Source organism: Bactrocera latifrons, unplaced genomic scaffold, assembly GCF_001853355.1.
Source record: "Bactrocera latifrons isolate USDA-ARS-PBARC rearing strain unplaced genomic scaffold, ASM185335v1 scaffold_1002, whole genome shotgun sequence".
NCBI classification, from domain to species: Eukaryota; Metazoa; Arthropoda; class Insecta; order Diptera; family Tephritidae; genus Bactrocera; species Bactrocera latifrons.
Genome location: NW_017534412.1, coordinates 11,021 through 38,919, shown reverse-complemented (window position 1 = coordinate 38,919; position 27,899 = coordinate 11,021). Strand labels below are relative to the sequence as shown.

Sequence of the window (27,899 nt, the reverse complement as noted above, 5' to 3'; positions counted from 1 at the left end):
TACCCAAGTGAAATCAGTTTCTCAATTTCGGCGATAATCTCTTAATTCGACAATGATTGAGGACAGGACATAGTAGCTGGGGCGAGACCTGCAGAATAAGATGATTCTCGCTTTAGCTCGCCTGCAAACGGTTGTTCTTTGTCTACCCAGAGGATACTTGGTCTAAGACCGAAAGCCGTGAGCTGCTTGAGCCATATCTAGAAGAATCCTTTCTGACTTGCATGATGATGATCGTAATGCACTAGGCTAATACCTCGTGTAATCAAACAAGCAGTTGTCGCATTCGCGACATGGCTCCCAAGTTCTGTTGACATATCATAACTTCGAAAATCAATAATTTCGTCTATCTTCGCACCAGCATTAACACCAAGAACTCTTCCTAACTGGTACTATTTTGGACTGAGTTGGCAATGGAGAAATAAAGTTCTCCCTAAAGTTCCAAACTCTACAAGTGACTCAACAAACCCCGTCCTACTATATGGTGCAGAGGCTTGGACGATGACAACGTCTGACTTAGTYTCTGAAATTCTATTCTTACTAAAAATCCACTTTACTTTAAATAGAGCTTTAAGTGTTTTGAAACAGGCTATAATGGTGCACTATAAAAATTTTTTTGCTAATAAATTTACGCACGTATACTAAAAAAAAATACACTTTTTTGCTTTCCATTAAAAGCATATTTCAACATAAATTTTATCCATCACCTAGGAACTTTTAAGACTGACCAGTAAATCCTGTGGAATTCAATGAAAAGCCATAAAGGTGCACTTAGCGCTCGTGCCCAAAGCTTTGCATCATGTATGTATTTATGTGAGTATATATGTATGTATGTACACACATATATATCATTATTTATTTGATTAATGCAAGTGTGTGCTTATTAAGCTTCTCACACACACTCATTTAAAATTATGAAAGACCTACATAAAGAAGAAACCTGTTTTATGACGACCCACCATTTTTCTTCAATTAAATTAAAATTTAATTCGAAATGTGAAAATGAACTGAAATAGTAATTTAATTACCTGCACACACACACATACATGCGAGTGCAATAAATGTGGATTTCTGGCTATAAAAATATGGGTATGCGGGTGAGAGGAAGAGTGTGAACACCTTAAAACGACTGCTTAGGCATGTTTGGTGCCAAGTAAAGGCACGGAATAGAAAATTAACGGTAAATCATAATAGTCATGTTTATTTGGAACTTAAAGTGGACAATGTGCAAGATAAGAAAGTAGTACAGTAATTTAATGTCGTATGGAAAGAAGTGAAAAGCATTTTTATTCTATAAAAGGAAATAACTTTTAAATTGTGAATGCAGTTTTGTAGTTGTTGGGTGAGTAATTCGCTCTAATGTCATTATGTTGAAAAAGTTTTATAGTATACTTACACGGATGGTTCGATAACTTTGTTGAATGAGGAAAGCCTATTTAGGGTTTTTAGTATTTGAGACAGATTGCTGCCTGCATACGCAACAGAGAGACTCTGCACTACTTCTAAGTGCACATAAATTGATCATCATACAAGAACTCGTTCAAAAAATGTATGAAATACACTTAACCTATAACTGTCACACGTGACTTGTTGAAAGTGGAGTCATTTGCTTTGATTTAGGTAGATATCTATTCTCCTTAATAGTTTTTCATAAGAATAAAAAGCTCTTTTTGGTAGTACTTCTATTAGCAAGCTTTTCCAACATTGATAACGACTTGTTACCCAGAGAGAACTAAAACATAAGCTCTCTATTGACCTTCGAAATACATACATTTAACCTTTTTATATTGCTTGAAAATACAAAAGTGATGCCAAGAGAAGATATAAGAAAATATCAGTTTTACCGTCTTTTTTTGAAGATATCGATTCACATTTTACCAACTATATCTCGAATGCATCGATCCATATTCTAACCTTCTTTCATTGAGGGTTTTGAATCACATTATAGCCTCGTTATAAAGATATCGATCCATATTCTATCGAATTTGCTTCAAAGAATTGGAATGATACATATTTTATTATCGACTTTCCGTCGAAGCTTTCGAATCACATTTTATCGACTTTGCCTCAAAGGTATCAAATTGCATAGTAATCTCATTTTGAAGATATCGATTAATATTCTATCGACTTTTTTTGACGAAATCAATTCCCATTTGTCGACTTTGTCTCAGAGGTATTAAATAGCATTCCAACCTCGTTTTGAAGTTATGGAACCCCATCTTATCGAGTTTGTTTTGGCGATATTGATTTAAATAGTCGATAAAATGTGAAAAGTACCAAGTCTCCAGCTTCACTATAAAATGTGAAGATGGTACCAAACCTCAATCGAACCACATTCTATCGACTTTTTTTTGACATAACCGATTTACGTTTCATCAATTTTGTCTCGACGGTACCAAACCTCATCCTAACCTTAATTAGAAACCATCGAAGCACTTAATTTATACATGCATTGTTCTCTATATTGATACAGTTACACCCAGTTKGATTTTATGCTATAACGAAGTGCGCCTTCAGTACTACAGATCCTGTTATCCTGGAGTACAAACTTGATATTGGAGATCGTAAAATCAAATATCATAAAGGGTCGACGAACGTTATCAACTGAAATTCCTAGTTATTTTAATTTATTTGGGTATTTCCGAATATAATGAAATACRAAATCTGAATCAGGGAAGGATGTGTTCATATGAAGTCTACATAGTTCTTCAGAATTTTYATTAAAAATACAGGGGACGCGATATTAGTCGAAATATTGCAATTCCCCAGCTAAATTTGACTTCATAAGCTAATTGTCTTCGCTGTTATGGTCTCGGAGAAGGTTTAAGATTATTGCCAAGATTTTAGTTATTCCRTGGTTCTGTGGAATTGGTCTATGTGTGAGTTCCAAAACCTTCGTTCTCCAGAATATTAACGATTCTGATAATATGAAGAGGAGTAAATAATATTTTTGAAACTCAGGGATAAAAACGAGACAATTTAGAACAAAAATTATGCAAAGAAATATTTATACCCTGAAAAAGTTAGGTTAAGTTTGCAACGACGTTCGTAACACCAAAAAGGAAACATCAATGATCAGTCAGCTAAGTCAATTTTTTGAAAATTTTCAACCGTTTTTTTCTAATTAAGACTGCTGCTTATTTATCGCAACAATATCGGCCTACTATAGTATTTAGCTGCCGATATAYAAACRGAACAATCGGAATSAAGTTCTAGTAAGGAAAACWTGTTTATTTGACGARGTATCTTCACGAGWTTTTTCGTGGATTATTGTAGAAAGCGTTTGTATAATAGCAGAAGAAATTGTTCAGAWTAGATSACTATAACATATAGCTGCCATACAAACTGCCTGATCAAATACAAGCTGCTGTATGGAAAGCTTCCTGATTTGATGAGATATCTTTACGAAATTTGGCACGTATAATTCCTTTAGATAGTGAAGTAATGTACTAGGAAATTGTTCTGATCGGACCACTATAGCATACAGCTGCCAAACAATCTGAACGATCGGAATCAAGTGCTTKTATGGAAAACTTTTTCATTTGACGAGCTAACTTCACGCAATTTGGTATAKGTGATTACCCAAGGCAASGCTATAATCTCCAAAGAAATTATTGAGATCGGATTATAATAGCATACAGCTGTCATACAAAGTGATCCATCGGAATTAAGTTGCGGAAGCAGCCTTTCCTGTTTTTAGTGTAGTATTAATGTGTCGCATGTGTTTCTTGTTAATTTATATTTTAATATAACTTTTAAGCAAAACACCTAGGACTTATCAAGTCKCACTCGTACAAATCAAAGCGCAAATGCAAATGTAAAAGGAAAGAAACAATCGTGTTATTGTTTGCTATTGTTCTTTGCTGCCGGACACAGTTAATCCAATAAATGAAATTRCGTGCAAAAAACTGCACTTTCCACCGTCCGGCAGGCGACGCCACCATTCACAACACAAGAGTCAACGAAGAGCGCAATCAGCGACCCAGTCAGTGTTAAGTAAGCATGTGTGTGTGTGTGTGTGTGTGTGCGAGTGTGATTTTATTTACACTCCACGCAGATTGATTGCTGATACGATTTGTAAATAGACTGCAAAAAGGACGAAAGAACAATACAGCAGCGCAATGAAATGTGAAAAGAAATCAAAGAAAAACAACAACAACTGCACCGCCAGTGCAAATTAGTAAACAATGCACTATTTGCTGCGGACTCACTCCGCCGGGCAGCCTTCCACTAGCTCGCATAGTCGCTGACCGTTTACAAATTGGAATTTAATGATATTTAATCGCGCAGCTGCAAGGCTTCCTATTCACCTTTCACCTCCACCACCGCTTATATATTTTCTTTTCATATTTTGTTGTTGGAAAATACTTTTGAGTTTTTTGTAATTTTTAATTCACTCTTTTTTTGCCGCAGCTTAACTGGCGGCTTTAAGTTCGCTCCCGATAATGCACCGTTGTTCACTACCCTGCTCTCTACTCCGCGTTGAGCCGGCAGCAGGGATTTATTATTGCAGATTAATTACATTTTATTGCTGTTTCACTTGTCATGCCGGTTGTTAATGGCGGTGTAAGCAGGCGCACACACACAAACAAATACATTAGAGCACACACACTCTCACACAAAAGTAGCACTTATTTACACGCTTCTTCAGGCGCTGTTGCTAATTGTATTTAGTTGCGAGTTTGCTCTGCAGCCAGCATTTACTATGAGCAATTTATAACGGTATTTTTCTTACATTTGTTGCAATAAAGTTATTTTCTCTTCATGTTTTTTTTTTTTTTTTGTTGTTGCTTAGTCACTGTGATTACGTGACTATTGCTGTGCGAATGAGCATTGAAAGCAAAATCAGTAATGCCAAAGCGAGTCCAATCGTGTAATTAGTGAAGGGCTTCTTAGATAGTTAACCTTTGCGAAAATAGTTRTACTCTTAGGTGTGGTGTGGTATGCGATGGTTTAGGTTTAATCTCAATCAATCTCGATCTCATTTTAAATCATGGTGCTCTTTTAACAGGGAATGCTAAGCCGAAACTGATACGATGTCATGTATTCAACGATTTCTAAGTAGTTAATAAGTAAAAAGTTGGAATCTCTTTCATAAAAATGCCCCAAAACAGATTGTGTTTTGTGTAGATTAAAGTGTGATAAATTTGCAGCAGCGCTCCTAAGTTTTACAATAATACATAAATTTTTATCGAGTTACCATTTCAATAGTCAGAACAGAATGGACTGGCGGACAGTTGAACCAACAAAGAAAGAAACGGACCGACATTCTTACGCTACCTTAGCAGGACATGTGTCTGATTTCTAGTAGAGAGTCGTAGAGAATATTCATTGTAGTGTTTGCTTATCGCACATAAGTMTATAGGATTCAAGGTATCCGAATAAACCAATGCGCTTTTCTATTAGAAGTATGAAGAAGTGCTTGTTCAATAGCTCATCAAATCAAATCGAGAAAGACTCAATGATGGTTTTGTTGTTGTAAGGTATGGAATTGTCTATTTAGCCTAGTCATATTTCCTTAAAAGTATGACATTACATTGCATTCTTTGCAGAATAAGCGTGCGCTCTTTAGGTTAGCGCTAAATGCGCCATTTTAAAAGACTATACGAAATACATTCAAATTTATTGAGGGTAGAATCGTTTCCTTACTACTTCGGGTTGGCAGCTGTGGCGACTATTATTATGAGGAACTCCCATTTTATACTCTTGTTCTCCTAATGGCCAATGCCCTGTTATATTGACTGTCAATCTGTGTATACTTTTCCTAAACCTATTTAATAATTCATGTCTTGACATATTTTACCCATATCTGTTTTTTTTTTTTTTTTTTTTTTTTTTTTTTTTTCCCTTTTTTTTTTTTTTTTTTTTTTTGTTTTTTTTTGCATTTTGCTATTGCTTTCCGTCTATTCAGAGCTTTTTATTCAAATTGCATATATTGCCTCACCTTCCTTCTATCTTTGGCACAAACTCGTCTAGAGGAATTTTTGACTTGGGCAACTAGTCAGCATTTTCGTTGCCGGAAATGTTCCGATGGTCGGGAACTCAAATTACAGACAAGTGAATTTGACCTGCCAGTGAGCTTAAAGCATTTCTACATTTATTGAACACGCAAGCGTAATAATGCCGTCTGGCCATCCATGTACATGATTGATCTCCTACCGTAGTTGTTCAGTGGAACTACACAGGCCTTCCCCATTCCTAGTTTGAGTTTGGTAGACGGGAGGAGAGAGAGATATCAATATTCTCGGAATACAAAGTAAACAGGACTTAAAACAAAAAGCAGAATAACTAGTTTTTTCTGCAAACTCAATTTATTTTATTCAAAATAGTGTCCTTCTGCTTCAATACAGCTTTTGCATGGTCCAAAGCATGTCGAACGAGTGTTTTATCTTGTTGGCCGGTATGGCCGCCAATATGTCGGTACAAGCCTTTTGCATGGCCTTTATGTCTGCGTAACACTTTCCTCTCATAGACACATGCCTTTTTTCGAAAAGCAAGAAGTCGCACGGTGTCATATCTGGTGAGTTCGGATAGTGGTTAATGGTTAAAATTGTGACTTTTGGTTAAATAATCGGTCACAATGATGTCTTTTGAATGTTGGATTCTGAGCAACTTTTGGTCGTCAGACCCGGTCAAACCGTGCACACACACCTTTCGTAAGCCCAAATGTTCAGTAAAAATGCGATAAATCGATGTTTTGAAGATGYTGAATTCCATTTCCATRAATTTCAATGATGATTTTRCCTGATTTTTGATCAATTCACGGTTCGATGGAATTTCCGGTGAACACGGACTTTGATTGGCCCACATATGGATCGTCATTTATGTCATCACGACCACTTTGAAAATGTTAAAACCTCGTGCACTCTGCTGCGGGATAGACAATCATCGATATAAACTTGTTTCATCGATTGAAACGTTTCGGTAAAAGTTTTACCAATTTTAAAACAAAATTTAATGTTGGCTCTTGGTTCGAAGCTCATTTTCGCACCGATAACACGAATTTACTGACACTTAAAATGCAATAACTTCACTTTCATTCTATGAAATGTCATGAAATTCTCACTGGACAATCGATAAAGATAGCAGATATTCTAACACACCAGACGACATACAGATAGCGCCACCAGGGGGCGCTAGATTCAAAAGGTCCTGTTTACTTTGGAACGCACCTTATATATAGCACTTGGACTTTAAATTCGCTCAAAAATTTCGCTTTTCGTTTTAGAGTGTTTAATAATTTTATAATTGTGAACTAATTTCAACATTTTTTATAATTTATTATTTAATTAAATAAGAAATTGTTTACTTGATTATTGAAATAAGTGGATTATTAGGTTAATTGATATAGGAATTAGGAAATAATACCGTACTTAAAACAACAAATATGAGCTATAAAGTCTTACGCAAATTAAACGCATTTTGTTCGTTATTTTACGCTCTCAAAAATATACCGGTCTTACACATAAACAATTTAGACACCTCAAATGCAATAATTCATTTAATAACAATAACAAATAAACGCATATTAAAAATTCGCAATCAAATCGGAAATCACTCAAATTGCAAACTTAAGCATTAAACGTCTGCTGTTCRCTTATGAGTGGCTGCTATGTGCAGAAAATAATAATTGAGCAATAAAATTAARCTTTTTATGGCTAATAGAGATGAATATCACTATATATGCCTGAGTGTGTGCATGTGTGTGTATCGACACTCAGCAAACGAATGAATTGAAAAGAAGTCAAGTGAAATGAAGTGCACTTAACTCAGCAACCACATCGACTGAAGAATAAATACATATGAATATATGTATGTATGTAGCGAAAGGCGACGCGAATGAAAATATTTACAACGCGAGTAATACGAAACAAGCGCAGATCAAAATAAAAAAATAAAATAAAAATTTATTTTACGATGATAAACATTCAATAATAATCGAAAACAATAAAAATATACACTGACAAAATAAACACATTGGCACGCATTTACACAGCCACACTTGTACATATGTATGTGTGGTATATCAGTGGTGTGGCATGCAACATTGGTAGTTGCGTACACACACTAACATAAACACATACTCTTGTACTTCGATACATGTCGTGCAGGCAGATCACGTATACGCCCCGTATAACCTGTGCGCTGGCATTATGAAGAGCCAAAATGGGCGCTGCCACATTGTTTCTCTGCCTTCACCTACCAATTTTTTTTTTGTTTTTTGCTGCTCATTGAGCTGGAAATATGCTGCTGTTGTTGTGCAAGTGTTGTGCGTCTGCCAGTTGTTCTTYTGTGCGTTCGTGCCTCCCTTTTGCGGTCACAGCATATTTTTTGCGTATAATTTTTTATGAGTTCCACTTGTATTGCCGTTTTGCCGACTTTTTGCAGGYAGGTAATTCAAAAAGGTTGCTTCACTCCTTTGCTAAACACTTTAAGCACTTTATTCGATGGTCACAGCCTAAATTCGACTTAATAAAAGTATATACTTGCAACTTAAAGCGGTTTAAACTAACGATTTAATATTCGGGTAATAAAATATTTATTTGAAAATTTGGAGATTAAGTGGATTTGCAATAATGGGGGTTTAGTTTCTTTTAGCAGTAGACTTTAATTGGTCCTAAGTGTTATAGTAAGTTCGAGAAGAGCTGAATTTTATATAATACTTTTATAGMAATAATTCATCTGCTTTTCTAAAATTTAGATTGATATTAGACATATGCAATAATAACTTAGCAAGAATAGTGATTGGATATATTGGTCTTCCTTTAGCGGTATTTTAGTGAACTGAAAAGAGAGAGAACAACAAAAATCAATATAAGAGCAATTGATTATTCTTTCTTTCTATAACTTCCTATCCAACACAGGCAAATCATTGAGGTTTTTAGATTGTATACAAAATATAATGATATTCATATTTCTATTTTCTACTTAATGATTTCATGCCAATAGTTTTCTAAGAGCGGTTTAGTAGTAAGAAATTATCGYCAATTAATTAATGTAAAATAAATATTTCGAACTTATATTTGTTTAAAAAATCCAATAGAATAAAATTTTTTAGAAATATTAATTTCTTCTTTTATTTTATTGCGGAGTCTCCCAACCGCAGCTGCTTTGATCTTTTCAGTAGGGGTGTTTTTTACGTGGAGAATCCCAACCCCAACGCAYAATCCTATGGAGGGTTGTTTCGTCTTCTCACCTTTTAGCACTAAATCATGCGGATGGTTTTTGGYTACCCAGWGGATCTGAGACCAGAAGWCATGAGCTGCTTGTGTCAYATGTAARGTAATCATTTCTGGCCACTCCCAAGATAATGGTGCTCAGAYAACCTTCCTCACTTACGTGAACTTCTACACATGGCTGCATCTTTATGCTATTTTACAATGTTTTAACTTTCTACAAAGCAATAATAGTATAGGTATAAGGACACTTTATATGTTTACAAATTTCAGRTAGTTTTCTTTATAATTGTGCAGGGTTAAGTTGACAAATTATTTTCCTTTTTAATACTCAGTCTAATCTAACTCTTGTGGTAGATTGTTTTTAACGATCTCCGTACTTCACTTTCTTTTTATCTTAGATTGGACATATTGAAAAGTGAGGTATGCGCAATAGACCACAGGTCGCAGTCTCTGTGCCATCTACTGTTATTACAACACTTCGTTTAATATAGTCAAATCAAACATGCTTAGTAACAACCCAAGGTTAACGGTTGCAATGTGTTYTCTCAGCGCATTTATTTGTTCAAASGTCGGACTCCTTCTTCCCTTTCTGTATGCGGGACAATGCAGTGCTATGTGCTCTGGTGTCTCTACTTGTTGGTCACAGGAGCAACACTAATCTACGCAGATAACACCTTAGCCTCTACTACACCTGTCARAAATCACAAAAGCTTGAAACGCTTTGTATCGAGCTCTTTCTAGTACAACCTCGACTGTTCAAGTTCGAGTTCATGTGCTTGTTGTCACTGGCATTTTCTACCGAAATTCATTTCACAGCATCTCTCGTAAAATGATAGTACACTGGTTTCCAGAACTTTTTTGCCTGAACATCGGCCGCTTGACTATGGCAATTCGTTCTMCGTAATAGTTTTTCTTTAGGAAAATATCAGCATATCTGCCAATGACATGACCACRGCTTGAAAATAGCTTGAAAACATAACAAATAACGAAGTTACACCCCGAAGATGGACTCATCCCATTTACTTTTGCTCCCCAGTGGGACTTTGATTCCGTTCTCAAATCCTTTTTGTAATGTCATTTCTAGAAAAGATTGTCAACCGCTGACTACCTCCAATGACAATCTTTCTCAGATCGCTTATTAACCAGACCTTAATATTTACACAACATTATCGTGCGAAATGGCATCCAAAATAACTTCAAATGCAGCAAATGGGCACGTGCACCAGTGATACACYATCTTGACTAAATTAACACAACAGAATAGACGTCAGTCCGTCCAAGGTATAGAGAAGACAGAAAATCTCTTGTTACGCCCACGAGGTATTACCTTATCTAGTGGTTCAGTGGGAGAGTCTCGAGGCTCTTGACGCCCCTGATGGTATGCCATACACGATCATTGGTCTGACTATCTTGGCGATGACTCAACTTAGAATGTTTGGTTTGCAGTCCCAAGTACAATTAGATACCTACTAGATTGCATTGCATTAATGCTTCGGTGGCGTTCGAAATCTTGAGTTCACAGTGYATTTTAAAAAGGAAATAAATTTTTTCTTGATATAAACCACCAGGCTCTACCGTTGAAACTCATCGTTATTAGGTAGAAAAATAAATAAAAATTCGTAATCTSTTACGATTTACAAAAATATGCTTTTTATTTCTCCACGAAAAAAAAAATCTTAAAAACACGCTTTAATAATACTATATATAGCTTTAGAACTAACTCTTCTTATTTTCAAATATAACCAAATATAGAAAATTGATAAGGGTACAACCAAAGGAGCAGCATATTAAACAGCAACTTCAATGCGAGCCTGAAATATCTGCATATTTTATTCCAGAAGCAACCACAAATCACAGCAAAACATTAAATTTGAGCAYATAAAAGAATATGATAACAAAAGTACATATTAAGCTTTACAGGTGCTCTTATCATTCATATGTACATTTGCATAAATCATCCCCTTTCTGCAAAGTAAACACATACCAATAAACATCAGCAAATCAACATATGTGTTTATGCGACAATTTYGCTTTCATCAAAAACGCCCACACAAGAGAACTTTACTTACACTCCCACGCACACTTACACATACAAACAAATCACATGTGTGAAACATATTCACAAACCGCAATCGCGGTTAGTTTGTCAAGCAGTCGGAGCAAAAGCATATTTTTTGTCAAAGAAGAAAACTAAAAGYAAGTGCAATTCCGCAAAGCGACAGTTAAACCGTTACTTATGGCATGTTGAGAGGCGGCTGGGTAAAGCGGAACTGCGAGGCAGGKCTACATTGCTGCGGTGAGGAAGTCATAATGTAGCAACAATTTGAAAACAACTTTTCTTTAGCGCTTTTGTACACAACGCGCGCTCATCAACGTCACTTTTCAATGGGCATATTTCAGCATTTCATTTATGGTCCCTCCCTGCCGCCTGCCGCCCGCTGCTAATGCGCGAATTTATCATACTTCCGTTTTGACTGTGTGCGCTTGCTTTTTATTTATGAATGAGCTTTTGTAGCTGCATAAATTTGCTTTGGCCTTTTTGGTGTGCACTCGAGTAGAGACGCTTGTTACTTTTAAAAAAACAACAAAAAATGTTTTTGATTTTTTATGTGAACGCGAAGCGGTTAGTAAGCCKCACTTGTAGACTGTCATATGATCATTTAGATTGTTATGTACATAAAAAAATATATTTTTCTAAGGTTATGTGTATGTAGAGATTTTGTACATATACCATATATATATCATATAGGGTGTTTTATTAGATGTAAGCAATTTCCAGGGTAGCTGTCAGACTAGCTTTCAAAATAATCAGATGCGTTTCACACTTATCTTCAGTGTACTATGAAAATTATGCAACAAAAATTTAAATCAGAAGAAGGTTAAAAAACCATTGTAGAAATATTTCTAAAACTCTGAGAGAATCGCAGACAACTGAAATTCATATTTCATCGTCAAAATATATGCAGTTATTGGTGTTATATTGGCGGATAAAAATAACAGAAACTTTCATATTTCAAAGAAGCTTAAAGAGAGCTTTGCTTATGGAAACATTTCTTTATTGCGAGGAGCTTTTGGTTATCGTCGAAAACCAAAAATTGGTGCTGTCAATTGGTTATTTAKKWYATCTAAGTTCACTCTTTCAGTATACTTTTAYTGAAAAGTCAGCCCTAACTGACCAGCCGAAAGACTCCGAAAGACACCAAAACACACTACATTCCATTGCGACTCCAGTTAAGGTAATAAAAAATTACACTATTTGTCATAATTCTACTCCTTCTTTGGCACTACAACCAGTAGGCCGAGAACACAAAACTATGCCAGTTGCTTCTATCTTTTTTGATGTCACACCAATCGTCCATCCTGTGGATGCGTGGGCGCCCTTATTTCCGTTGTCCACCCATGAGTTACGAATCAAAAGAGCATTTCGTTGAATCATCATCTTCCATGCAAGCGACGTAATACAACCAGCACATTGCTTGGGTTTTTAATGCGCTTAACTATATTCATGTCGCTGTAGTGCTCATTCAGTTCATGGTTCCATCTTCTTCGATATTCATCGCTCAGGCGGACGACTTCATAGATTTTGCATAAAACAGTTCTCTCGAATGCTCTAAGTACTTTCTTATCTCGGGTCGACATAGTTCAGTAACTACGGCGTATAACTGAACGGTAATAATAAGAGACTTATAGAGCGGAATTTTTTTCCATCGAGCGGGATCTACTTTTTATGGCATTATTCTGCGCTTGACATCCAGGCTTRAGTTATTGGTAGAATTTATGCTCATTCGGAGATATACAAAGTCCTTAACTTTTTTAAATCTATAGCTGGAAACAGTGACGTAGTTCCCAAAATGCGGGGAACTTTTATGTCTTCTTCTTAGATTTCCCAAAAAAGACTTCGCTGACGGTTCTCTTGTTAATAACTATGAGATCAATATCACCTCTCACCTTTCCAGGATTATATTGACGAGGGTATTACGCTGCCTAATACCTTGTCTGAACGAACGGCTAGGAGAAGTCTTTATAGATTTTGACGAAGCTGATGGTTCGTTGAGTATAACCATTCAGCATAACTGTAAGAGTTCGCAGAGGTACTAAATATGGACATGGCGTCAAATAGGCTGCTACTACTGCTGCCGAAGCGGCTTTGAAATCAACAAAAAGAAGGTTGGTGTGGATCTGTTTGTCAAGGGTTCCAGAATTTGACGTATTGAGACAATGTGTTCCTTGGTGGATTGGCAGGGTCTAAAACCATACTAATGATAAGGTCCAACTAGCTTATTTTCGACGTGCWTAAAGCTTTCACAAAATAGTACCGAAAGGATATTTGATGTGATGTTTAGAAGACTGATTCCGCTGTTGCTAGCTGATAGGCCAGAGTACGACCTAAAACCAATCTTTGGGGATGTATTTATCCTCATCTTGAACGAGTGGTAGCCCAATAGTCGGTCTCTTTTGTGAAATAAGTCTTGTGTACCCCTTAAAAAGCACCCTTTTGCCAACATTAATATAAATTAGGGAAGTACTTTAAAAGATTAATTAACAGGTTTTTTATATATTTTCTGCTTCAAAAATGTTTAATGACTTTAGACCCGGGTCCAAATCTTACATTTCCAGGATAAAAATTCAAAATGCATTGCAATTGCTTCGTTTGAAATGTAGTTAATTAAGAGATTAGGATTTAGCAAAAATATATTTTCTACACAAATTTAAGTACCACCCTAATTCACATAAGTAAAAATTATTTTGTCCAAAGCTTTAAGTATTTCCATAAGAACAGTATCATAAACTAAATTTTATTTAAAATAAAATGTTAATCGGCTACATTTAAGTGCCACCCTAATATACATATATAATACTCATTGCTTTACTTATTTACTGAATTTCGTGTGTGTTTTTGCTCTTCTCTTTCGTATCATTACAGGAAATTTCGTTTTGTTGTGGCGACGCGGCATCAACGTGCTCACTGCCTCCAATATAATGGTGACAAGGGATGAGCGCATAAGACTGATAGACGGTTATAATTTAGAGATATCAGATTTAGAGCCACAAGATGCTGGGGATTATGTATGTCAAATCAGTGACAAAATAAATCGTGATCAAGTGCACACTGTGGAAATATTGGGTAAGTCAGCGCACAATGGCCAGCCACTTACTTATGCGCCACACACTAACACTCACACACATGCATATATACATATATACATATACATATGTATATATATAATACATATATATATATATACAAGTAGAGGTTGTGAACATTATGCCCTGTGGCAATATAGCAACAACAATGCCATTATAATATCGCCTACGAGAATTGTGTGGTGAGCAATCTGTTACAACAACCWGCAATTGCCCATTGTTGTAGTGCTATCTCTAATGCCATCACACACATAAACAAGCGAGTGAAAAGCAATTCGTTTTTGTGGTTAGGTTTGACCTTAACAAAGAATATTGCCGTTGGAGGCTGCAAGGTAATATATATTTCGAAGAAGATACAAGTGCTAAACATCTTTTGCGCATTTAATTTCCCGCAGAATTAATTAATGGGAAAATGTATTCGAAAATGGCAAAATGTTTGTTGTTGAGTTTCCTTAAAGTTAATTAAATATTTTTTTGAAATTAATGTGATCTTGCGGTAGTAAAATGAAGCGAAATTGAATAGAATGCTACCCCTATTGACCAGATTTTATCCATATTTTGGTTTGCTATTTATTGTTAACAGAAATAAATCCCCCCTGAGTTTCATTAAGGTACCTCACATACCATAATCAACATATAAGTTATATGAGGGCTCCGATTCAAGCCATTTTTAACGTACAGGCATACTAWAATCAGAAAAGGATTCACTCCCAATCACTATATTTTATGGATATTTTCCAGAATAGTTTGCAATAAAGACTGCGGTCCACGTATTTGGTATGTGGCAGCTTGAACAGCTTTGTTGATGGCATACTTTTAAGGTACTATTTGTGATGYGAAAATTTTAATATAATATTTAAATTTCCGCTCAAATTATCGCTAAAATGGCTGGATGAACAAATAGACAGTCACTCCGAATTCAACTTGTTTGATCATACTGATCATATTTATATGTACATATATAYAACCCTATATCGAACTCGATTAGTTTTARGTGCTARCAAACAACCGATAGGCGAGCAAAACTATTATTCTCTGCTTGAGCTACCATCTATTCGAAATTTTTTACCAAAAGTTGGGGGAAATACACTCCAAAATGGTTATGAAACCAAAATGATTTAGACTAGTTTTCGTTTTAAAATRCACTCGTGGCCACGCAAACCTTACCACTCAATATTTTCAAATATTGCGCATATTTGACTACATTTTATAGCGGTATTTTTCGCGGTATAGAAAATTTTTGTTTAGAAATAAGTTAATACAKGTTACTAATCAAAACTATTAAAAATTAAAAACAAAACACYTTCAGCTAAAGATAAATCAGTTGAAAGGTAGTGAGCTTTACAAAATGAGCTCGAAATATAAGAGACTGACATGTGATGAAAAAATGATATTTTTTATATTTTTAAGTCAATTTCATTTACACTATATTTGAAATTAATATTTTATTGAATTTTTTATTTTTTTTATTTAAGAAATTGGTAAGGTTTGCCTGACCACGAGTGTACTTCCTATATCTTCGGTAGGGCTGTCACCTAATTTTTTTTACTTAATTCAACCAAATTCAAATTATATAGATAATTCTTGCAGTATACGAATGAAACCAAAAAGTTTCATAATTCATGAAAGTTTCAAGAATTTGGTTACAATTTCTTTTATGGGTTCACAAAYCATTCAAAAATATATTGATAGACTCAACAAACTAATATTATAAAATGCAGCCAAAATTACCCAATATAGAATAGCTTTATTATGACGGTTGTAATACAGGTTAAATTAACTAAGTAATATCAGATAAATTATCAGTAAAACCACCAGTTAAATTATCTATAAATTAATCATAATGAATTAATCACGTGAGATCTCAAATCAAAGCAATTATCAAATTACAAAATTGAAATTCCAATTAATTCTGAGTCCGAAAAGTATTTAAAAAAATTTTCTTAAGAAAGCCATCCTTTAGCAGCACAACGCTCCTGCAGTAATACTTACAAGAAAATAATAGAAACTTAGAGATTCGAGAAAATCTTCTAGTGACAATAGTATATACTATACTTTAGTAACAGTAAAAGTTCTCAAATCAATATATACATATTTATTTGGACCAAATTAATATATGTAATAATATCTTGCTCTACAGCATAGATAATTTTGGTTTATTTATTATTTTTAGTTCCACCGAGCGTACGCGCTATACCCACCTCTGGCCAATTGCAAGCACGCAAGGGTGGCCCAATCACTTTGGAGTGCAAAGGCTCKGGAAATCCTGTACCATCCATTTATTGGACAAAGAAGGTAAGTGAAATATTTGAAATGTTCAAGATCTTTTTTATTTCCATATAAATTGCTTAAGTTTTCTAAGAAGATAATATCGCGTTATCTCATTGTAACTTGGCGAATGAGCTATATTATGATTCTTTAGAAAACTTAGGAAGAAGTTAGATGACCTTAGTATATTGTTTGGAGCAAAAATTACTTGAAACTAAATTAGCGGGTTTTCGTTAAGTTTAGAGGTCGTCAATAGTAAATATTGAATTAATATTTATAGCCAGGAAAGAATCTTATGATGCTTTCTGGCTATAATTCTCACGGATACGACTAAATAAAAGGCTGTTTCTTATGCAATGTGCAGAGTCTCATAAATATTKCATATATATGTATAGTATAAATCCGCCTCAAATTAGCATTTTATTTTATTATTATTTTTTATAAAAAAAAAATCGAAAAAAGTCTGTATAAAGAACAGTGTTATCAATATCTAAGAGGTAACAAATATAACGGTTACTTAATGGCGCACTCAACCCGAACTAATGCACCTCAATGATTTCATTGGATTTACTGCGACCTAAATGCCACAAAAGAACATATATTGATGGGTCTTTACTTATATAGATGTGTGCATGCGTGTGTGTGTGCTCTTATATGCTGCTCTAGGAACACTCAAGTAGGACACTGTTGACTTAGTTCATAACCAAAAGACAATGTAATAACGTAATCACTTAAGCATTTTACGTGTGTAAGCAAACGTCGAATGACCACAAACACACAAGTCCACTGCCAGTTAAAAGAGAACACACAGCCACGCATACACTCATATCAAATACAAAAACAAAGTACACTTGTAGTAACTATCGCACTTGAAGCAACAACAAGGACATCAATATTGTGGCGTACGAAATTACTAACACACATGCATTTACGAGCGACACATGTGTGTGTGCAGGTATGTGTGTGCGTGTCTGACACACACGCCCAAAATAATATTGTAATTTCTATCGGGATTGCAGTTCCTGGAAGCAACAACTGCCAGATATGAGCACCTATATATTATGCTACATGCATTGGGGCAAACTTCTGGTTGTGTGTGAGTGTGTGTATGTGTGTTTTATATGCCCCCCGTTTGCAGGCTTATGCATATATTAATGTGGTCGGCATACATAAACGCCTCGGTCTTGCCACAGCTCTCTATACACACAGACTCATAAATACAGACACTCATACATGTATAAAGTAAGATTTATACTTGTGTTGGTGTGCTGCTCTTCGAGTGTGCTTGGTCCAAGCCACTGAGGTCCTAAGCTTCACTATAGTCGAGACACGCAAAACAATAATAAAGACAACCGCAAATCCTTGATGGGTTTTATGCGTGCTTGAATTGAACTTTGCATATGTGGGCTGGCTTGGGTTGAGTGCYTTTTGACTGTGAGTGCGTGTGTGTGTTGGGGAGATCGTTATAATTATGCGATTTGGTTTTCCATGGTTGTGCATTAATGCTTGTAAATTGCATATGAACGCTTTTGTTACAACAATGTATTTGCAAGTCCTTTTTGCATGGGTTTTGGGGATTTAAGGGGCTTACGCTGTAAAATGGAGTGAATGTGCATTTTTAAAAGTGCACTAAATTTCAGTTCACGTGTAATTCGGTTTGAAGTTTAGCTTGAGAAATCTACTTTAATTTGGATAGGCGATGGATATAAGATTTCTTTCAATCCTTGCTCTGAAATTTGCTTGAGGCATTATCGCATAATAAAAGTAAAGTGATCTTGTTTTGAAACTGACATGTACAATATGTGTAGTTGAACATGTGTAATTCAAAAATATGAATTACATATGAATTACATACTCTGGATTTGATTTTAAAGAATGTTTTGTCGATATGACGTAATCGAAATAAGGTTATAACCATTAGTAAGTTTGAAGAGAGCTTTTTTTTATAATTTTCGTCTTAAAATCGGACGTAACAACCATTGCCTTACAAATATATCGAAGAAGATCATGCCAAAATATCAAGCAACTCCGTTCAGCCTTTTCGGAAAAATTTTTTTCAACGACTTTGGAAACAGAGTATTATTTTCAAGTTCACAAAGATACCCAACGCTTGAGAACGTCCTTTGAAATACTGAATTGGGTCTTCTTTAATTGATGCACAGCGGCAGCAGTTTTCTCGACACCACAGGCACTTCTTTGTCTCGCTGGCACGGGAACATTGTGTGMTATTTCCGAGGATTAAAATTTTCCATCAGAAGCTCAATTGTTGATCTGACAAGGCGATTATAACGACCATAAATTGGACATWGCGCTCTTAAAGTTGAGATCACTGACTCCGAATTTCAGTAATGAATTTTAATAGTTTCGACTGTTGAATCGTATAGCTTTCCATGATGAAAAGCTTAACTTTACTGAACAGAAATGTCAACAAAACGGATGAAAAATATGGCGTCGTTTACTGTCCCTATTGGTCTAAGCGTTCTTATGAAAAAACCCTTTATTTGCCAGATCAACTTTAAACTTCTTAGAATGTTTTAACATAAATGAATCTTCGATATTTATGCAATAACAAAAATCGATTTTCGTATATTCAAAAAAAAAAAAATAAAAATAAAAGCTAACCAAGAGCTGTCGAATTTATAAGGGGGAAAAATGCTTTACTATTATCCAAAATTATTTAAATCTTCATATTAATCGTAACTGAAACTATGCTGTACTGCGTGAGTAAAGTCTAAGAGTAAACTCTCCTTAAACACTTCAATGGCAACTCTGCTAGAAGTGCCGGTGTCTGCAATAACCACTATATACAAATCTTCGTAAGCTCTCATATTGCCGCACACTCATTAGCATTGAGCAAATGAGTACACAAAGGCGTAATGAAAGCATCAAATTTCTGTTGAAGTGCCACAATCGGAAAGTCAGTCACTTTTACTAGAAACCACCCAAGACTTGACTGTGTAATTTCAATAAAATCAAACCTGAAAACGACAACACAAAACACAAGCGATTCATTGCGTCCAAATGAACGTAGATATAACTCTTGCAATGCAATCGAATCTTGGAAATTTGATCATGGACAATGAATAGCTATGGACTGTTGAGAAATTATAGGTCGGGGCAATGTGCAACGACATTGAAATTGAGTTGATTCAAAGCATTTTTTGTTCTCGTTTTGAATGAGCAAAGGTCAGCTGGATACATTGCGATATTAGCCTTTTGTGTTTTGCGTTTTGACGTTGCTCCATCGAAACTTCAATCCACGACTTGAGTGTATATGATACTTCTTGCTCATATATGTATGTATATATTTTGTTGCATTTCCTGAAATGAAGTTTCCATTGTTGTTGGAGAAAACCAATCGTGTTAGGGTAATGCTCGTTTGTGGAAATCATTGGACATGGCCATGACGTGTGGCGACTCAACTTCTTCGTCTTCTTTATTGGCGTAGACATCGCGTACGCGGCTGTAGCACAGTTAACAACAGCGTCATTGGTTCTTTCGCTGTTTTGCGTCAATTGGAGATTYTAAGTRTAGCCARGTCCTTCTCCACATGGTCTCTAAAACTGAGTGAAGATCTTCCTCTTAATTTGCTTCTGCCGGCGGGTAATGCATCAAATACACTCAGAGCTGGAGTGTTGTTCAAATCAGATCATCATAGAAAAATGTATAGCTGCCAATCTAGCAACTCAAGGGATTTAGTAAAAGCTGTGATTTTTTCCACCTCAGCCGCCTAATGATTCTTTAGATGGCTCCCAAAGCCGTGGAATATATTCCTTTACCCTATTACCCTTTGCCTAAAAGTTTAAGTTTTTTTGGCCTGTTCTTTGCTAGTGTTTCAAAATCTGAGATGTTCCACTAAAGTACATTGCTTCTAACAACTCTTGAGTGTGCTTTAAGCTGCCCTCGAGAGAGCATTTCAAGAACAGAAGTAGTGTCTGAGTGGCTACACAGATGATATATTAAGCGAGTTACCTACTGGGTACTTAGTTATTGCCTACTTGCATAAGCTACAGCAGTAAGACTTACTATTGACGGTTAGCTTTAATTCCCGCTTTATGGACTTGCTGGTTAGATTACAACGTAAGCTCACTTGTCACTTATTGATATGGATTACTAAAGAATAATCATGCACTTGTCCTTATGTCACTCTTTGTGTCTTCGGTTTATATGAACATTCCTTCAGTAAATGTGAACCATTGGTCTTCTTTACTAAATCTTCCTCATGGATCTCCTTCGCTCGGTCGCATGACAAATTTAGTCCGGGTTCATTAACAAGGTCAAGTAGCCATGACCGTAGTGACGTGAGTCTGGCTCTGATAATATTGTGAAGACAACTTCGAAATAATATATATATATATATTTTTTTTTTTCAAGCTTAGAGCTATGAGTTTAGAGCTATGAGTTTAAGTTCAATTTAGTCAATTTACTTCACTTAACTGTGAAAAAAGTCAAGTRAAGTTAAATTAATTTGAATTTAGTTTAGTTCCGCCAAGTTAATTTGAGTTTGGTATAGTTAAGTTAAGTTAAATGAATCCTTGGTGAATGCAGGTTTGAAATAATATTTTCCTTCAAGTTGAGAGTTATGAGTTAAGTTAAGTTAAGTCAAGTCAAGTTAGGTTAAGTTAAGTTAAATTAAGTTAACTTAAGTTAAGTTAAGTTAAGATAAGTTAAGTTAAGATAAGTTAAGTTAAGTTAAGTTAAGTTAATTTAAGTTAAGTTAAGTTAAGTTAAGTTTAGTTAAGTTAAGATAAGTTAAGATAAGTTAAGTTAAGTGAAGATAAGTTAAATTAAGTTAAGTTAAGTTTAGTTAAGTTAAGTTAACTTAAGTTAAGTTTAGTTAAGTTAAGTTAAGATAAGTTAAGTTAAGTTACGTTAAGTCAAGTCAAGTTAGGTTAAGTTAAGTTAAATTAAGAAAAGTTAAGTTAAGATAGGTTAAGATAAGTTAAGTTAAATTAAGCTAAGTTAAGTTAAATTAAGTTAAGTTAAGTTATGTTAAGTTAAGCTAATTTTAGTTAAGTTAAGTTAAGTTATGTTAACTTAAGTCAAGTTAAGTTCGTTAAGTTCCATTACGCTAACTCGAGACAGATACATATTTTTGTTTATTACAACTAATGAATACATTATCGGGTTGATATTAAATACTTAGGGTTCTAGACTAGATGAATAGTACCCCAAAATTGTAGTAAAAAGCTCTTAACGGGATGCAGGATTCAAAGCACCACCATATACAAAGTCAAATTCGTAATCCGGACACTACAAATACCGCAGAGAATTTTTATCGCAATAGTCGCAAATTGTTTCCAYCGATTTCTTAAATAGTGTTACTATCCCGAAATCGCACGAATAAGGTTTGAGCTATTTGAAACCAGCAGCAAAAGTGAGTTCATACTTAATATTCTTTGTAGTCACACAAGCAACCTTGTGTTTTCGTCCTTTGCATGCGCCTAAGAAATTTTTCAATTTGGCACAGGTCATCGTTTTACTTTGTCAAGCTATCAGAGAAAAATGCCAACTCCATTACAGCTGAAGTGAAGTGAAATTCACATAGACGTTGTATGCTTGCCAACACATACTATGTGTACATGTAGATTGYCACAGAGCCACAAAGAGCGCAATGTACGGGCTAACACACAAGCATATTGTTTACCAATACGACGATATAATGCCGCACTTAGTACACTAAATCACTGTCAGGCATAAACTGGTTCAGAAATGTCAATGAAGTCAATATGTCATACACTTTGCCACGTTCGCAAAACGACAGCAAAGAAGTCGAGTCAAATATTGCAACAACATACACACATAAAAGAACACAGTCATAACACACCAGCTGACTTGTGGCTGTGGCAAATGATGTATGCTCGGCAATGTGGCCGGACAAAACGTTGAAAYGTTGCACTCACCTGGGCTGAGGTTAGTAAGCGACAAACAACTAGACCGAACATTCAAGACAAATAGCTATGCAGGAGGGCGATTGGGTGGAGGCGAGAAATAAGTGAAAAATACTGGCAACAGCTCACTGACAGTGGCAGCAGCAGTTGATGCAACAACAATAAATAAAGCAGCTGCCAAATTGTAATTAATGTGAGTCCAAGGAGCAGGAAACAATGAAAAAACGCACACACTCACACATACATACATTTGTATATGGGCATGTACGTGTTTTTTTTTTTTTGTTTTTGTTTTTTCTTTTTTTGTGTTGCGGAGCGCTTGCCAGCGACAGCTGTTGTGGATTACTGATTTTCTTTTCTAATTTTTCGTCTATATTTCGGCTTCACAGGTGAAGATAGGTGATGAAGTGCAGCTGCGTGGCGTTGCAATATGCTTTGCTCAACACAAACTCATACACATATTTCTCTATGCAAATACTGCCCCACAACACACTTTGAGTCAAAAGCCAAGCAGYAGTTTTCAACAAACACGCAACCAGTAAGGAAAGGTATGCTCCACCAACACCACTAAGTCTCTGCAGCATTTGTGGCATGCCACATGTKGTCTGAGGCTATGCTATTTTTACATTTTCACCAACGGTATTTCCWTTCGATTTATTTGCATTCATTCCACGTCAACGCTGCGATAAGCTGTCGTCCATCTCAAGACTTGCTCGAGAGCCTCGCCATGCACGTCCACTTGCATATAATGTACCCCTAATGCCTATCACTGCACATGTATAGTAGTGTGGCGTGGCTTGGCAGGTGTGTGGCGAAAGGCAAGGTGAACTGGTTGACAGTCTTGCTGCGTGTAGCATTTCAGCAGCTGGAAGCGTGTGCGAGAATGCGCATTGTCAGTTCTCTGACGCTTTCAACAGRATTTAGTGTTCGTCCTTTCGCAGGATACTATATTTGTGTAATACAAGTATAATATAGTATACATAAAAAGGGTACTAAGTCAATGACTGGCGACTTTCAGTGGATTTGGTGCGAGTCTGGCAGAGCTGCWTATCATAACCAAAATATGAGCCGAAAGTCACTGCGTCGTTACATAAGAGACAACACCATGATTTTCACTATTCCMTGCTTTATTCGAGTTTTTCGATCTTATCGCCATTAATAGAARACGGAGGACTCACATRAGGCAAATTTTCRCTGATTTCACGACCTTCAATAAATACTTTCCGCACCTCAAACCACTTTTTCGCGATAAAGTGAACTCCCTTTTCAGTAACATTTCCAATGATTATGAAGACGTTTCATTAGAAATACAAAATTTTAAGCGAATTCATTAAAAAATCTCCAGAAAACTTTTCCACGTTGTAATAAACAGCCGCCGAAGCAACTATTTGAAATATGTGAATCAAACATCATATGAACATTAAAAGGTTTCAAGCTGGAAAAAGAATTGTTATTGATTGGGTCTGTGCGCTCAGTTTATAAGGATTAGTCTGAGTTAAATTATTGGGCTAATTTAACAGTTGTCAAATTTTGGCGATTCCACAGCGCTATATCTTAAAACTGGGTCATAGCTTTTTTGCACAGCATTTAATTGGTCAACTTACCGGCCTTTGCTCGATTAAAACGCTAATTTAGATCAATTTACAATAAAAAGTAGGAATCTTACTAAACGATATTAATTTTTAATCGAAATAAAATCGTGTTGAACTAMAACTCTGCTGGTTGTTGTCTACAAATGTAAAAATGGCTGTGTTTAACACTACTGGTTGTTGTCCAGGCTGTAAATTCGATTGTGTGCATTGGTAAAATAATAATCAAGTGATAAATTTCAGTCGACAAAAAAAAAAATAGTAATAATAATAATAAAATGAAGGGAACAAGCAAGTATAAAATTTTCCCTTCCCTGGTAATGTTAACTCTGCGCATCAAAAATTAGTTGAATCGGATTAATCCCTTCCCTGAGTCACCATATACCTAATATAAACATTTTCGAACTTGCAGGGGACTTTATGTATACCGCATATATCGACCAATATGTGAGTTATCTCTATGAAAATATAGGAGCATATTTTACTCATAGCAGTGTATCTTTAGGAATAACATGGATTAAACTGACTGAGTTAAAATATGACCCAGATTCCATATAACTAATATCTGTTTTTTCGAACTTTGCGCAGACTTTGCTCCATATGATTGGCGATTGTATGTGAGAAAACTTAATGAAACCCTCGAAACATTTAATTAGTGTGATTCGTCTGTGGTATGTTAATAGAAGTTCGCATTGGCAAAAAAAAAAAAAAACAGATAAGACGAGTCGATATTAACTCCAACTTCTTTATATTAATACACAATTTTGCCAGCACCAGCAGAAATTCTCCGAACTTTGCTTCTTGTAAGTTGCAAAAGCTTAAATTGTTCGGTTACACAGAAGGTGCTTTCTTTTCCAATTAAATATTTTGACGATTTTTCCTAAAAGTAAAAGACTTTTTTTCATCTCATTCTTCTATAAATGTATTTATTATATCACTGACTTTATCACTAGTAACTTTTAAGGTTTATTAGTAAGAATCAAAGTTGAAAACGAATTTTCTATTAATACGCTAACGACAAAAATCACGAATATTTAAATTTATTTCAAAAACATAAAATTTTTTCGCAAAAGTATATATCTTTATATGTAATAAATCTCTGTTTAAACAAAAAAAGTAAATCAGTTTTCATTTGTTTGCACTTTCATAGAGTGGCGCTGGCAAATCATCAGCTCGCATTGGCGACGGTCCAATTTTGACATTGGAGAAACTCGAGCGTCAACAGGCTGGAGTATATCAATGCACCGCAGACAATGGAGTCGGTGAACCGGTTACAGTCGACATGCGCTTGGATGTTTTATGTAAGTGAATTTCAGTAATTTGTTTTCCAATCATCGAAATGAGGCATTGAAGTGGAAATTCAGAATGTGTTAGAATACTTTCATTTAATGGTTGAGTGTATAAATCAAATATGAAAGGAAGTAGGCACTCATAAATTATTTTGATTGTAATGTTTCATTGTTTAAGATAAATCAAATAAAATTAAAATTAGAATTTCGAAAATGACTGAGCATTCGGCATATTCTACTATAATCTTAAATACACAAACCGAACTTTGACAACGCTCACAAGATTTTTGAAAGTAAATGTCCAAACTTTGCTAGCTTTAATAACTGAACTCCCTCAAGCTCTTTAAAAAATCATTCAGTTTCTTAATTATCTTAAAAGTAGCACACAAAGCAGAAAAAAACGACTTCATTGAATTAGAGACAAGAAAACTGTCTTCTGCACATACTTGCAACAAATTTCGTATGCCAAAACGAGAAAAAATTTAAAGTCTGCTCCTCACAAAAGCAACCAAATCCAGTACCGCAATTCGATTTAGTTCTGTGCGCAGTTAAGTTCGCCGTCTTCACTTCATTTCGTTGCCGACAGTTTTCCATTCATCAAAAGCGCGTTGAGACTTTCAAAATTCACTTTTTGTTGCTGTTTTTGTTGTTTTTTTTTTTTGCAATGTGTGCAACAACTACTGCGACTTTCGGGAATGATTATGCGCTTCGAAAGATAAATGTACAAATAATTTAAGGCAACGCTAAAAGATGCAAAGCAGAAGCAGAATGAGAACGATGGAGTCGCATAGAAAACTCACGTGAGTTTGAATGAGCTTCATAACACACACACACACACACTCAGTGGCATGAAAATGTTCTTCCAAGAATGTGCTGCAACGCGGGCGAAGGACCCGTCGTTGAGTGTGAGGGCCGAAATAGCTAAAAAAAATTTTAAGTGGCAGCATTGTGCGATATGCAAATAACTTTCCGTAAAGTGCAAAAACACCAAAGCACAGACGAAAATGCTAAAAAGCCAGCAGGTCGTTTGCGCGCTGAGTTGGCGGGGGCAACAAAAAAAAAAAACTGAATAGAAGCGAAGCATAAAGGCTTGTAAAAATATATATTACACATAAAGCAAGAAATGTAAACGTTTGCGTGTGTGTATTCACTTCGCCCCTCAACGCCACATATCGCGMTCATGGCTTCGCTCTCATGCATTCCGGCGAACAATTCGTTACGCTGCATGCCTCATTCAAATTGAAAAGTGGAAACTTATATTTGATAAATCAGTTGGAAATTTCATGAATTCTCGCATGTGAGCAGTACGTATTTTCCCTCATAATGCCAGCTAGCTTTCTTTATAAAGCTTTTTACACCGTTACAACGGCAATTGTATGCAATGCTTCATATTATAAGAAATGCTGAAAATATTACTGCTTTTTGTTGCATGGAAAGTATTATAAGTATAAGCGCACGTTGCAATTTCCACACTTAACGAGTCTCTCGTGTGCAGATAGATGATTTCTTACGTCCCCTTATTGCGCGCTTTTTTACGAGTAATACGGCTATATACGAGTTGTATAGTGCGCGTGCTTGCCGCTTGGTTTGGCGAAAATGCGAGAATAATTTGACAATTATTACATTTTTTCATTATGTAGCTAATTATATTATATTTGCTGTAATGTTTAAGCACTTAAAATTGTTTACTTTTGACTTTTCTTGCAGATCCACCGGACATACAAGTGGAGAAGTCATGGATACATTCCGGTGAGGGCTTCGAAGCAAAGCTGGTGTGCATAGTTTACGCTGATCCGGTGGCCACGGTGAGTTTGAAGCAATATTGCTATAAATTATTGTGGATTTTTAGATTAATACAAAGATTTTTTTATTAAAAACTGTTTGAAATAGAATGTTTGAATTTAACTCATACGCAGTGGCAGCCATTTTTAATGCATACGGTATAAAATGAAGCTAATAGTTATGGTACAATAGTATTTTKAATATTACTTCTAATTTTATTAAATTATATACAGTTATGTAAGGTAAATTAAGAGTGTTTTACATAAACTAGTTTGCTAGCGCCGAATTTATACAGGCAAATCGTGTAAGCATGCGTCTCAATGCCATTTCCTCTTCCAAAAAATTATATAAATACGTATAAGGTTTAGGCATTATTTATTTTTCTCTAATATATATATGCAAATATTCATAAAATAATTATATTTGCTTTGSTATTCACAAAATTGGTTTATGTCCTTAACGAAAATATTACGCATCCGACATGGTGTACCCATGTATAGCTTATTCAAAATTAGCAAAAATATATGACACATGTATGAAAGTATTTTTCTATTAAATTATTTATACAACTTTATGGTTTAAATACATAAGACATCGAAAATAATGCAAGAACTTTCAAATTGTTGAACTTTTTAGACAATTTGGACAATTTGGCTTTGCTTCAAAACTCTACTTCAAGCAATAATTTTTTAAATGCATGTAGTATACAAAAACAGGACCTTCTTATAATATTACTCCAATAAGAGTGATAAATCCCTA

General features: G+C 35.3%; 1 protein-coding gene across 1 annotated transcript in view; it reads left to right on the top strand.

Annotated features, from left to right (window-relative positions):
• LOC108967577 (limbic system-associated membrane protein-like) overlaps positions 1–27,899 on the top strand; it is a gene marked incomplete at both ends in the record, with an annotated part of 43,584 nt that overhangs the window by 8,736 nt on the left and 6,949 nt on the right. The window contains 4 exons of the mRNA XM_018931100.1: positions 14,101–14,301; positions 16,495–16,616; positions 25,220–25,370; positions 27,066–27,163. Of these exons, the coding sequence (XP_018786645.1) occupies positions 14,101–14,301; positions 16,495–16,616; positions 25,220–25,370; positions 27,066–27,163 (572 nt within the window). The remainder of the gene's footprint in view (positions 1–14,100; positions 14,302–16,494; positions 16,617–25,219; positions 25,371–27,065; positions 27,164–27,899) is intronic.